The 13,700-nt window shown below is 42.4% G+C and overlaps 1 protein-coding gene across 1 annotated transcript in view; it reads left to right on the forward strand.

Annotated features, from left to right (window-relative positions):
- The window catches only part of hmcn1 (hemicentin 1), a 75,397-nt gene that overhangs the window by 15,159 nt on the left and 46,538 nt on the right, over positions 1–13,700 (forward strand). The window contains exons 2-10 of the mRNA XM_062395985.1: positions 1,820–1,890; positions 3,818–3,976; positions 4,076–4,198; positions 5,013–5,184; positions 5,880–5,986; positions 9,916–10,036; positions 10,189–10,452; positions 10,547–10,691; positions 12,138–12,259. Coding sequence (XP_062251969.1) covers positions 1,820–1,890; positions 3,818–3,976; positions 4,076–4,198; positions 5,013–5,184; positions 5,880–5,986; positions 9,916–10,036; positions 10,189–10,452; positions 10,547–10,691; positions 12,138–12,259 — 1,284 coding nt within the window. The remainder of the gene's footprint in view (positions 1–1,819; positions 1,891–3,817; positions 3,977–4,075; positions 4,199–5,012; positions 5,185–5,879; positions 5,987–9,915; positions 10,037–10,188; positions 10,453–10,546; positions 10,692–12,137; positions 12,260–13,700) is intronic.

Raw genomic sequence — 13,700 nt, forward strand, 5'->3', positions numbered from 1 at the left:
CAGAACTCTTTTCCGTGTTAGTTTTGAAAAGCGCCTCTGATCGCCACAAATGTTCCTACACTCCACCTTGAGGATTCACAAGGATGCCAAAATCTGGGTCATTTGGAAAAAATATCTTTCTCCTTTGTGTATGTTATTATAGAGATTGAAAGTGCTTGTAAATGGAGTGAAAGAATGTGGAAGAACGTTGAAAGGAACAGAAATGAAGATGTGTATGATTCCTCATTGCAAACAGGGCTACATTAGATGTTTGACTTAACAAAAATCCCAAGAAAGAAGAAGAGAAAGTTCTCTGCAGCAATTATCAATCAAACGTGTACATTTCTGATTTGACCTCTCCGCACATTTGAAGACTTCTAAAGCTGTCCTTTCTCTAAAAGTCAGGGATCCTTTGTAATTGTTCTCTCCTCCACAATGGAAGCCTTGTTTTCCAATCTGCTTGCATGTGCATAACTGCAGTGTGTGTGTGTGTGTGTGTGTGTGTGTGTGTGTGTGTGTGTGTGTGTGTGTGTGTGTGTGTGTGTGTGTGTGTGTGTGTGTGTGTGTGTGTGTGTGTGTGTGTGTGTGTGTGTGTGTGTGTGTGTGTGTGTGTGTGTGTGTGTGTGTGTGTGTGTGTGTGTGTGTGTGTGTGTGTGTGTGTGTGTGTGTGCCTGCCTTTTTGCAGCCCCTTCATCAGGCTCATTCCACAGCACAGCTGCAGTGGCTGAAGTCACACAGTTTGACTCGAGAAGGGGCTTAGCAGCTCATTACTGGATAGAACAAAGTAGGCTGAGAAACTGCGTTGACTAGTAGCCCTGGCAGAGGTACAGAGCACAGGTCATGTTGTCACTGTGTGCTGAAGGTGCTACACTTTTTTCTCTGAAGCCCAGGGAAAGGTGTCCTCACTTGGGGCCAAACGCTGAGCTCACTTTGACACAAAACAACATAATTACTGAAATGAAAGGTTTGTCGGCATATACAAGTAGAATGTCACTCAGTGGAGTGCATGCCAAGGCCAAGACCAAACCTTATATTCAATCAAGCTGCACCAAATTGCTAAGATCATCAGTGCTCTAAGTACGTCTGATTGTTTCATCAAGTTCTCTGATCTCGATTTTTCTTACTAAAATGTCGTTAAAATGAATCAAATTCGCTCCAAGGCAACCCCATGGGTTCTTCCTTGTATATTGTTGGGTTTGTAGATTTTTGGATTAGGAATTTGTCCTTTTTAAAGCACATAGTACTCCTGAGATGGTAAGTAACATTGTCTGTGAGGATTCATTTAAAACCCCTACATGTTTTCTCTCTTTTCCTCATCGGTTGAAATCTTTGTCTGCTCTGTCATTGTCATGCTTTTGTTAAGGAAGCAGATGACAGCAGCGTTTGTACATCAAAACATTTGGATTTGTTTTTTCCAGAGCTCTGTGTTCCTTTCAGTACAAAAGCATTAACACAAATTAATAGAAGAGGGAAGTTTGGACCTTAAAATCATCATCATCATCAAATCTTATCTGTATTGAGAACATATCTCCATTCATCCCTGTCATTTATTTGATGTTTTCTTCCTTCATCACTTGTCTGTCTGTGTGTATCTTCCTCACATTTCTTTCTTTATGCTTTCGTTTCTCTGTCAGGTCAAATATCTCCTTTCCTGCCGTTCTTCTTGGCGGTTCATATTGTGACATTTTAATCTGGACATCCGTGTGCGTTTGCCAAAGCTAATATTTGGCTCAGCTGAAGAATTTAAGGAAACAAGAATGCTCTCAGTTTTTCATCAGATGCAGACTTGAGCCTGTGGCCATATTAATCACTCAGCATATTTTCTGTTGTTTCTCTGCAGAGATTGGACCGGTCACAATCACAACAGACCCGAAGAAGTTCCAGTATGAGCTGCGGGAGCTGTACGTTCAGGTGGGTTCAGAGATCATGTTCATCGAACTGAGAGAATGGCCGGACTAACCTGGTCACCGAGAGTCATATGGCCTTAATAAAAACAGGCAGACTCTGGTCGTGCCAGACCTCTTGTTTGGAATATTTTTTGTGAGCTGGTCAGGAAGCTTCATCAGTCAGACTCCATCAGGAGATGAAAGAAATCTCAAAGAAAAATAGATTTTTCTTTCTTTTACAAGAAACCTGCAATCAATTTTTCCCATTTAATGTGGATTTCCATCCTTTTATATGATGTTGCTAGGAGGTCTACCAGTCATAGCCTTGGTCATATGTTGACTTTGGAAGATGATCCTGAAAATCTCTTCTCTATCTCAGGTTTATTTTTCTTCCTGCATCATTGCAAACACATGTATAAACAAAAACCTGCGATGGCCACACAGCTAAACAGAGCACTGCTAAGTCTGTGTACTGAGAGGGAGAGGACTTTGTGATGGGACCTTCTTCAACAAGAGAAGCCAGTAGAAAAATGGCAAACCATTACTCTTTAAATCGAAAAATGACAGAGTGAAGTTTGTCCTGAGAAGAAAGACATTGGCGAGTGTCTGTGCATCCTTGGGATGTAATCCTCTCTATATGCTGTGTGAGTGTGTCTTGTGTGTAGCAGGGACGAGACCCAGCTTCCTCTCACTCGCTGCTTCATTCATGAGTCTGTTTTTCTTCACCTCCTCACCTGCACATCCCCTGAAGAGGCTTTGGACAAAGTGCACGGAAAAATACTCTTTGGAATTGACATTTTTCTTATTCTTTAATGAAAAGTTATGTTTTTAAAGGTTATTAGCAAGATTTTAAATGCTACATATTGTGCTCATATTCATTACATGCTCTGATGTTTAAAAAACACATACTGCCCATTGCTTCTTAAATTTGTAGACTTTGCAAAGGGAAAATCTGAAAACACATTTCATTATTACAGCGGCCGACAACTATTTTGGGGTACGGCAAATATAGCAGAACCTGAAGCCTCAATCCCTCTTTGAGCTCTACCGGTCTCTGTACTTTTTTAATACATGTTAGTCCCTCTCTGTGAAACCACTGAACCTCCGGAAGAATTATCAAGCAGGATAGCTCCTGCTCCGGCAGCAATGTAAACGTGACACCCGGGTGATCGCGACAATTTCCATCCTGTTGCTTCTTTGCTGTGAGTGCAGATTAACACCGTAATCACACCTGTCACCTGCAAAACACTCTGAACCAGCGGGCTACACGTAGTATTTGTTTTGGTCAAGGACGCTATAGTGCAACATCTCGTGATGGAATGTCATATGTATACAGCCTTTGAGGAAGGACGTGTTATTTTTAAATCACAAAAGCAGAAGTACACAGCGGGGGGGGGTTATCAGGTTTATTGCTGGGGGCAGAGGTTGAATGGAGGATTTGGTTTTCTGGCCAGACGGGAGATGTTGGGTTTCAGAGGAAATAGAGGAACTCTGTCTATTCACCCTCTTCCCCCCCCCCACTGGCCTAAAATAATGGGTCACCCAATTCCAGATGTTACTCTTTGGGGATGATGCATCAAAGATGGCTGCTGGACCGCTCAGACAGACAGATACGTGCCTATTGGAATGCCATAGTAAACATTTCCTTTAGACCCAATTAGTCAGACAGAGAGTTTATAAGTTCTGCTCTAGTTATTCTTGTCAGTATGGTTAGAAACAAGATGATATGTTTTTATTTTTAAGTTAGTTTGATGTCAACAGTCAGCTTATGTCTTGTAATAGCTCAGTAGTCATGTGTGCTAATCGGACAGAATTAGACAACCTGGTTGCTTTTTATTCACATACAATTTAATTTGATTGAAAAAGTTAAACTTAAAAGGACTGTTACTGTTACAGATTCTGCTAAATGCGTATATGAGCACATATGCTGACGATACCCTTCTCTTTCTCAGGGAGGCGGGGACTGTCCGGAGATGAGTATCGGTGCCATCAAGATCGCTTTGGAGATCTCCTTGCCGGGGTCCTACATTTACGTCTTCACAGATGCCCGTTCTAAAGATTACAAACTGACGCATGAAGTCCTGCAGCTCATTCAGCAGAAACAGTCGCAGGTTTGAAGATTTTTTTCAAATACATTATCATGATTTCATGTAGGTTAGGTTTAAAGGAACAGAGATCACATTTTCATATGTGTGCATGAATGTGTGTAGGTGGTGTTTGTGCTGACGGGGGACTGTGATGATAGGAGTCACATTGGCTACAAGGCTTACGAGGAGATCGCCTCCACCAGCTCTGGGCAGGTCTTCCATCTGGACAAGAAACAAGTCAATGAGGTAAAAGGACTCATTTTGAGATTCAGAAGAAAAGCTGTCTGGTTACAAAATATTACAAGGTGTTGCAGCCAATCTCATCTCCTTTGCTGCGCCCGTGTTCAAGACCTGACTCCAGATCAAATGTGCAAGAAACATTCAGCTGATTGATGCATGCACCTTCCTTGGATTCGGCTGCCAAGGAGAGACTTCAAAGGATGCAAAGAGTTAAATAAGAAGTTTAGTATCGTAAATAATTTTGAGAAACAGTCTCTTATTTCACATCACCAGGACAATGAGATATAAAAAAATGCTCGTGGCTTGCAGGATGAAAAAATGAAAATGCATTATAAATTCAGAAAAATTTTGATCCATTTAAATATTTTTCTCCCTGCACCTACAATTAGATGGTTTGAGATGAATGCACTGTATCATATTAGCATCACATCACAGCTGAATGCTCCTTCACATGTCAAGGGTAGAGCAGCATCTGGTTCTGGGTCTTACACAGTAGCGGTGGGATTCTCCATAGGGACAAGGAGGAAATAAAGGGGCAAGACTGCGCTGGAATGTCGGACATTTTTCTGATGAAAGCTTTGCACATGCTGAGGGGATAACCTTGTTTGCAGTGTGTGTGTGTGTGTGTGTGTGTGTGTGTGTGTGTGTGTGTGTGTGTGTGTGTGTGTGTGTGTGTGTGTGTGTGTGTGTGTGTGTGTGTGTGTGTGTGTGTGTGTGTGTGTGTGTGTGTGTGTGTGTGTGTGTGTGTGTGTGTGTGCGCGCGCATTATAAATGATGCATATGTCCTGCATTCCTTACATTTATGATCCATTCGCTGTAGATCCTTAAATGGGTGGAGGAGGCTGTACAGTCGTCTAAAGTCCACCTGTTGTCCACTGATCACTTCAGTGGGGTCAGCAACACGTGGCAGATGCCCTTTGACCCCAGCCTCAAGCAAATCACAGTGGCCCTGAGTGGCCCCGCACCTGACATCGAAATAAAAAACCCAGAGGGTAAGATACGTGTTATGTTTATATATCGACAGAGTTTGGAATCTAAAGATTGATCAGACATTTATTAGCATACTTGTAAAGATGAGTGTCGAAGGGAAAATGAAAAACCTCAATAAACATGACAAAAACTGATGATTCCATTCAGGGCACCAGGGGGAATCTTTACAGTATGTTTTGTAGTTTGTAGAGATAATATAACCACAAAAATAACAATGCAACATCCTTCGAGTATTAGGGCTATTTTTAAGTAAAAACATTTTCTGTAATTTCAAGAATAAAGCTCAAATTGAACAAAAAAATATTATGAGAATAAAATCGGAATAATTTATGTAATATTCCGACTTTATCATATTGAAATATATGTAAACGAGAAGACAACTGTTTTGGGATAGTTCTCAAGACACAAAGCTAACTGTAGAAGCTGCAGTTAATGGACACAGAGCCGGTAGAGGTAAAAACAAAACCGTTTTTTTCATGGGACTAGATTTATTCCAGCATCATCTGGGGTCCACATGTGCAGCACATGTTCCTTCACTTACAGTATGCTGGATAATGCAAAAACCATACCCTGCATCTTAATATTTGGACAATTTACAGCAACACTGAGTATGCAACCTGTGGCCTTAGAGCCATAAGAGTTTGATTGCCTGGGTTAAAGGGGAATAATTGTATCAATGTTCATGTTTTGCCTCCAGGGAATGTTGTGGGGAAGAATGACGGCCTGACAGAGCTCCTGCACATTCCCAACTCGGCCAGAGTTGTCAGCATCAAGGACCCGCAGCCGGGCACGTGGTCTATCAAGGTAAACAATTCATTCTTTACCTGGACATGTTTGTAAAGTGGCAGGCTTTCGCTAACATATCCCAGAGGGGGAAGCTAGTCTTTTAAAAAGGATTTACTGCAAGTAGTTCGGTAGTAGCCTATTAGCAGGAAATGAGGTCACAGCTCACACCCCAGGAGTAAGCCATGGCCCTATAGGAAGGCTCTTTAGTTGTACTGCTGCAGTAATATATCAGCATGTTCAAATACAGTGATACAGAAACAATTTAATATGCATGTTGTGTGGTAGAAGCATCTCCCAGCAAACAAAAAAAAGTTTGAGTCTGAGATGATTTTAAGCCAGTCCTGGTAGGTTGGAGAAAAGCCAAGGCCGCTACTGTCAACATCCCCCCCCCCCCCCCCCCTTCGTTTGAAACTGTCAGTTCCCTGCTTCCGACGTAATGTATAAAAGGTCACACATTTGACTGCCAACACTGTCAATTCCAGATGTTGGGAAATGACAAGCATTTTTACCTGAGTGATTTGTTGTGGGGGCCTCACTGACCCCTGTGTTCTCTGCAGACCCCTGCTGGGACTTTTTCCCTCATCTCCGCATAGCTGTGTTTTGTGTAAAGGCTCATTTGATTTACGGGGGCCGCAGATTGAATGAAAAACTGTGTGATTGGAGATTTGAGATTTGCAATACTGTTGTTAGGTATTTCCATTATTTGCTGTGGAACGGCTTTACTCTTTTACACATAACATTTGGTTTTAATCACTTGCGAGTTCCCAGCATACAGCATATTAGTGGCTGTTTCTTCAGTCGCCTTTTCATGCCTTTCCAGCCCCTTTTCCCAAAGACCTAATGACATTATGGGTTGTTAAGTGAGAACATACTGTAACATTTGCTGCCGTGCACACATGCATTTACATGTAGATAGTTTTCCACTAAAGTCCACAAGAGATTTTGGTTTCTTGTTACACGGGTGTGAAAAGGCACTCAAAGTTAAACATTTGTTTTTATGATCTGATGTTATGTTCAGCCGTTCTGTGGAAAGCTCATTTTGAGCGCTAACGGGCAACTGAGAAATCGGCCGGGCTCCGAGGAACTGATCACATTAATTGGATTGATTTGTTTTCTACTTTGACTAAAAGATGCTTGTGCGTCACTGATGTTTCTGTTTAGTAACTGCTTAAAGACCACATCAGCAAACTCTGGCGGACATCTGTGCTTTCTGACTTCATCCCCTGTGGTGACCTTTTCTCATGGAAAAGAATATTAAACAGACATAAAAAATAGAAATTGCATCCTGGGGTCTACTTTCTGTCCTTTGTCTGTGTGTCTCTCTCTCTCTGTCTGTCTCTCTCTCTCTCTCTCTCTCTCTCTGTTTTCTTTAATCTCTCTCTGTCACTAACAGTATCTTCTTCCCTCATACATCTTCCTCTCAACAGGTTTACTCCTCAAATTCTCTCCCACAGAGAAGCACTCTGGGATTTGCTGTTCTCTCTCTCTCTCTCTCTCTCTCTCTCTCTCTCTCTCTCTCTCTCTCTCTCTCTCTCTTTCTCTCTTTCTCTCTTTCTCTCTGGCCCCACAACATCGTGTTTTTCACATCTCTCCTCCCGCACTCTGCTTTTTCCATCTTCGCCCCCCCCCCCCCCCCCCCCCCCACACACACACACAGTACACAACACTGTCCAACTAAAAATAGTGTAGCTGTGTCCCCCAGGAAATGTGGATAAATACTTTCAGTGGGAGTTTGCTTGTTCTGCCATGCTGGTTTCAGTAACACTAATGGCCCGTGACAGCCTTGTGTAAAACCGCAGATTGTGTGTGAAAAGGAATTTAATCCTTTTTAATCTGCCTGTAATTGGATATTGTGGTGATGTAGAATGAGGGTTCATCGCACCTTCACCTTCTTCAGTTTTGCTGCGTGAGTTCTTGCAGCGTCACCCTCCCTCTGTGCTAATTTGATGCTATATCAATTATCCTATTTTGCATCCAGGCATTGTTAGATGATGTATTCAGAGTTTTTATTTTCCAATGGTCAAAAAACCATCAACACCCACTCACATCAGGGTTTGGTCATCAATGGGAATGGAGTCATCAGCATTCACTGCAATTGACAAGTATATTTAAGCTTCATACTGAATTTTATAGCCCATTAAAACAGTTTGGGAACTTTGTAATTTTTAAAGCATGCAAACAGCTCTAAGGAAGCCAAGCGCAGGTGACCTGTTCCTGTTCTCTCTCTGACAGAAACACACAAGGATAATAAAAGTCTTAAAAGCAGTATCGGCTGTACAGAGTGTCAGCAGCAGGGAGGAACCACCTGTGATACGTCCACTTCAGACACTCAGGGTGAATCAGCGTGTCTTTGAGTATGAGTGAAACCACTTTTCGGGAAAACAAAATTGTGTCCGGTCATTGTCTTTCACATATGAAGATTGTAGCTGGAGATTGTCCCGGGTCAGACACGGTCACGAAAACAGGAATATGTCCAGAAATGTCAGACGAGGGAGTTATTTTCCGGGCATATTCCGAGAGGGCTGGCAGGAAAACTGGTCTGGAGCAACCGACCCAGACATTTGCATTTTAACGTACAGCCCCTCTGGAAAATGTCAGGAAAATATCCAAGATCGTTGAGTTTAGGATGTTGGCAAGACTTGGGCAGTTCACTTTGTCTGGGTGGGTGTGAAACAGGGAAATGAGTGCCTTAATGATAGGGACTGTTCTTTTTTTTTGTTAAAGCATGACCTTTAAAGGACCTCTCCCCTAATTAAGGCCTCATTTACAACTAACTAAAGACCCAGGATAATCCTATAGCAGCCATTAGGACAGGTTTGATGGCCACAGCATGTATTGTGTTTCGTGACTGAAGGCATTAGCATCTAAGGTTGTGCGAGATCCCCTTTGTTCTGGTGTTAACTCAATTTCACATCAAGCTTAACTATTGTTATCTGTCTGCCTCAATGCACTTCACTGTCCTGGTTGTTTTGTTTTTCTCTCCAGGGAATTAAAGTTAATGTTTGGTAAATCATAGTCATCGTCTGGAAACACAATAAATCAGCACATTTTCTTTCATTTCATGCAATTGCAAATGACAGTTTAGGTTTGCACGCCTCGATGTGTGTTGTGAGTCAGTGTTTGTCGCACCTCCAAGACGTGCCACCTAAGGTGAGGAGTTTCCACCTCTCAGCAACCTATACTTCACTGTAATTACTCTGTCTCTATTTGTGAGAAGCTTCAAACGAGCCCTGCACGGCGAAGAGCGCACGAGCCATTAGCCAATCTCTGATTATAGTGGTGGTGTTTGTTTAATTAAAGTATGAATGTCAGACTGAGTGGGTCATCTCTGAATCCTGGATGTTTTATAAGCTCGGGTGTGAGATACTTGTCAGTCAGTTGGCCTGTCTGTACATGTGTGGTTGGTTGTAGGATGCACACAACTGTTACACAAACAGTCTCAGTGGTGTGTCTCTGTTTCAGAACGTAGATGCTACAATCTTCTTTCTTTTGATTCAGCACCATGAATTGACAACAGGCCAAGGTTTGGGGCAAAATCAAACATATGACAATCATATTGTTCCATATGAATGCTAGTTATTGGGAATTTGATATACTTAGTTTAGCATACTATCCTTTAAAATGCAGTGTACTTTCTTATGCCATCATCATGTGCCACTGTACTTTACTCAAGTACTTTTTTGATAATACGTCTGCAGTGAAAGGCGTATTATACATATTCTCTGTCATAAATTGTTTTTTTTACTGGACTAGTGAATTTTTTCTAGCATGGTATCAATACAATTTCCAAACAAATCTGATGATTTACACTTTAATTGTACCTGAGTATGATGACCGATTTGGTTTAAACCACTGTACTATAATAAGAAGTAGTTATACAATAAAACAGACACACAATATACATTTTGAAAAAGTATTAATATAAATCTCCCCATTTTGTGATACAGGTCTCCAGCGAAGGAAGACACTCTGTCCGTATCTCAGGTCTCAGCACTATTGACTTCAGAGCCGGGTTTTCCAAAAAGCCCACCCTGGATTTCAAAAAGACGTTGAGTCGGCCAGTTCAAGGTCAGTGAGGTCACCCTTTCCAAATCGTAAAAAAAAGAGAAGGACACCACAGCTGTTGTATGTTTTCTCCTTCACCTGTTGTCTTCACTTATGCCTTGAAGCTTTGGAGCGGTAAAGAATACAGTATGTTGAGTGTCATGTGGATTTTTCAGGTATTCCCACCCACATCCTGCTGAACACCACTGGACTGTCCCCTCCCGCTCGGGCGGACAGGCTGGAGCTCCTGTCAATCACGGGTGAAGTCATTAAAACATTGCCGATCCGCTTCTACCCTGATCGCCAGCCGCAAGGCATGTGGAACATCACAGAGTTCGTTCCGCCAAACACAGCCTTCTTCCTGCGGGTGACTGGATACGACCAGGATGGTTACGTGTTCCAAAGAGTGTCCAGCGTTTCTTACTCCAGTATCATACCTGGTCAGTGATGGTGATCCGTATTTACCCCACTAAAATTAAGATGTAAGGAAATGCTTGCTTTTATTAACTGCCTCAGCGATGATCTCTCTTTTAGGTGCCCCTAAGGTGCTGATGCCAGCTACAACCCATGGCTACTACCTCCAGAGAGGGGCTGTTAGATGCCAGGTAGAGAGTCTGATCCCCTTCACCCTGCGCTTTAGTCGGGATGGAAGACGACTCGGGACGGACCAACTCCTCAGGTGAGCACGGTTGAAAAGAAAATGAGTCCCAAAAGCCCCAAACGTCACATATCTGCTAAAATCAGTTCTATATCAGGCAGGTGAAAGTTCAAAGGAATTTACTTAAGATAAGGAAAAGGGGTAAAATAAGGGGGCAGAGGCTGTAATGTGGGTTCTGAGCTACGGACCGAGTGAGGAGTTCTATTTAGCGGTGCAGGTCAGTGTTAATTTCGTTGACGAAGACTATGACGAAATATATTCTTTAACGACCTTTTTTCCATGACGAAGACAAGAATAAAAACTATGACAAAATCTATTTTATTTTTCGTTGACGAGACGAATATGTTGGTGGATGACTAAGTCACAATAATTTTTAAAACATCATCGTATCAGGCCGTCATGAAGTATCAGGAGCGGGCGAGTGAGTGTGTCTGTGTGTGTCTGTGTATGTGTGTGTGTGTGCGCCCCAGATAGCGCTCCGGCCCGTAGCTCCGCCCCCCGCCTCGCGCACTCGCTCAGAGAGACACAGTGAAAGCAGAGCGCGTTCTCGTGGAGCAGCCTCTTAGTGACCGAATGCTTGTTAACTATGAAAACAGTGAAAACCAGAGTTTCTCTGGTCTCAGCTGATCAGAGATCAGCCCCTCAGCTTCTTCATCAGAGCAGAAGCTGCAGTTGGTTTGTACCGATGTTCAGTTTCTGTGTCCGGCTCCAGTCTGACCTGCGCTCCCTTTTTGTTTTCACATTTAAAATTAAATATATATTTTTAAAATAGCTGCCAAAATTAACACTGGTGCAGGTGAATCAAGATGACTGGGAGATCTGGGCTGGGTTGGTAAGAGTTGAGAAAGAAAGAGGGTGGAGCTTGGAGCAGGAGAACCACAGGGAGCGAGAGTAAAACCAGGCAGTCGGCTGGTAGAGTTGAAGAGATGATGAGCTTCAGCTGTGCAGATGAGCTGGCAGTGGATGAACCACACACACACACTCACACACACACACAGACACACACACACACGCACATACACAAACACACACACATATGAAGACAAACAAGGGACAGACAGAACACAAGGAAAAGAAAGGAACAACCCAACCCTCGTAATATGCTGGGTAAATAAAACTAGCTGTAAATTGAATAAATGCCATTTTCCATACAGCCGTGTTTTAAGCATTACAATATATTAGCAACACGTGACCAGTCAAAGCTGAATCAGCTTTTTTCTGGGCTGCTCTTCTTCTACTGTACCATGTTCAACCTCGAAATGAGCTCCCCAGATGTTGTTGTACTGGGATGACGATGGTGGGTTGGCTCCCTCCTCTTTATGCCAGGAGACATATTGGACATTCAGTTTGATGATGTTGGTTTTCCCTTCTCATGCAAATCTATAGCATAGCAAATCATGGCGTAACAAGACAAAGTTATTGAACACGCTTTTCTCTCCATTTCTTCTGTCACTCTTTTGATCCCAGTGAGTCTGGAAGTGCATCTTGGGAGATAGCCCAGGTTACTCTGAAGGACGAGGGTGACTATGAGTGTATTGCTATCAGCAGTGCAGGGACGGGACGAGCTCGCACCTTCCTGGATGTTTCAGGTATGTTAACATTCCACAACTGTTAAACTCTGATAACCTGTAACTCTACCAGTATATTAAGGGTTTTATTTGATTATTTAATCTGCAGCTATTCTGTTAAAATCAAGAGTACAGAGACACAAAATGCAACAACGCTCACAACAGTGCTTGTTAATACATACAGAAATGAGCTAAAGTAAAATTTAGATGCAGAAACGTGACTTTCATTTTTCACATTCAGAATGTCGTTTTCAGCGAAGTGTAGCAATGTAGTTTATTGAAATTTTTAACTTAAAATCTAATCTACCATCCATCACTGCAGCTAATGAGCCAGGACTGTTATTACAAAGTATGTGATGGATCTACTCTGGACATTGAGCGATTTAAAGTCTCAATGGCTTTAATGTCCTGTATCATGTGGTGCTGCAAGACGGATTTTATGTAATGCTCTAGAGCTTTACATGCACACACACACACACACACACACACACACACACATGCATACTTTACTTATGAACACAGGGTTATGAATACAAGTGCCAGTCACTGTGGGTTTTATTTAGACTCTCGCTGCGGCTCCCATATAGAGAACCTGCATGATGACAGAATTAATATAACGTTATGGAAAAGTTTGAGACCAGCTCTACAACAAGATGTAATCCATGCCTGCCAGCGACCGTGTCATGGGGTTTCTGCTTTGGTTTGTGTTCCTGACTTGTTAAGCAACGGACTGTGGATGTGGTGTAAGATGAGAAAAAGTTTTAAAACTGTAAATAAGTTCCAGGCTGTGCAAAAAAGAAAATGGGTTTAGGACTCAATGTGAACAGCAGAGCAGAGACCACTCGTCACCAAAGTAATAAATGCATGATAATTTACGATCTCAGGAATTCATAACCCAGGTCATAAATTACTTGGAGGATGCGCTTGTGATCTTTGCGTTGTCAAAGCTTGGAGCACAGACAAAAAGGAATAGGTTATGATTTAGAGTTTTCAGTTTCACCACTGGCCCGAAACAAAAATGTAATTTTTCTTTTCCCCCAAATCCTCTGAAGTGCTTTCATTTTTCAATCAGAACCATTTTTCCAGGATTCGACACCTGAACTGCCACCAAATGAGTCCAAACTCAGTCAGTAAACGTGTCCTTGTCCAAACGTTCCTCTAAAAACAGTGGAGGGGAAGACGTTGGAGAGTTGAGAAGACGAGAGTTAGTTGAAAGAGACTTTGTGAAAGAGAAGAAGGAAATAGAGGAGTCAGGCATGGATCTGTTTAATTTATGAGCGCAACCTCACGACTGTGACTCGCGGTCCAATGATGCAGAGGCGACTACGTTAGTCGAACTGTTCCCACTTATAATGTCTGACATGAGTCCTCCTCAGCCACAATCCCACCTTTGTTAGTGGGCCAGTTATATTCTTAACGGAGTGACAGGCACTCACATTGTACACATGTACACACAGAGAAA

Source organism: Platichthys flesus, chromosome 9, assembly GCF_949316205.1.
Source record: "Platichthys flesus chromosome 9, fPlaFle2.1, whole genome shotgun sequence".
Classification (NCBI taxonomy): domain Eukaryota; kingdom Metazoa; phylum Chordata; class Actinopteri; order Pleuronectiformes; family Pleuronectidae; genus Platichthys; species Platichthys flesus.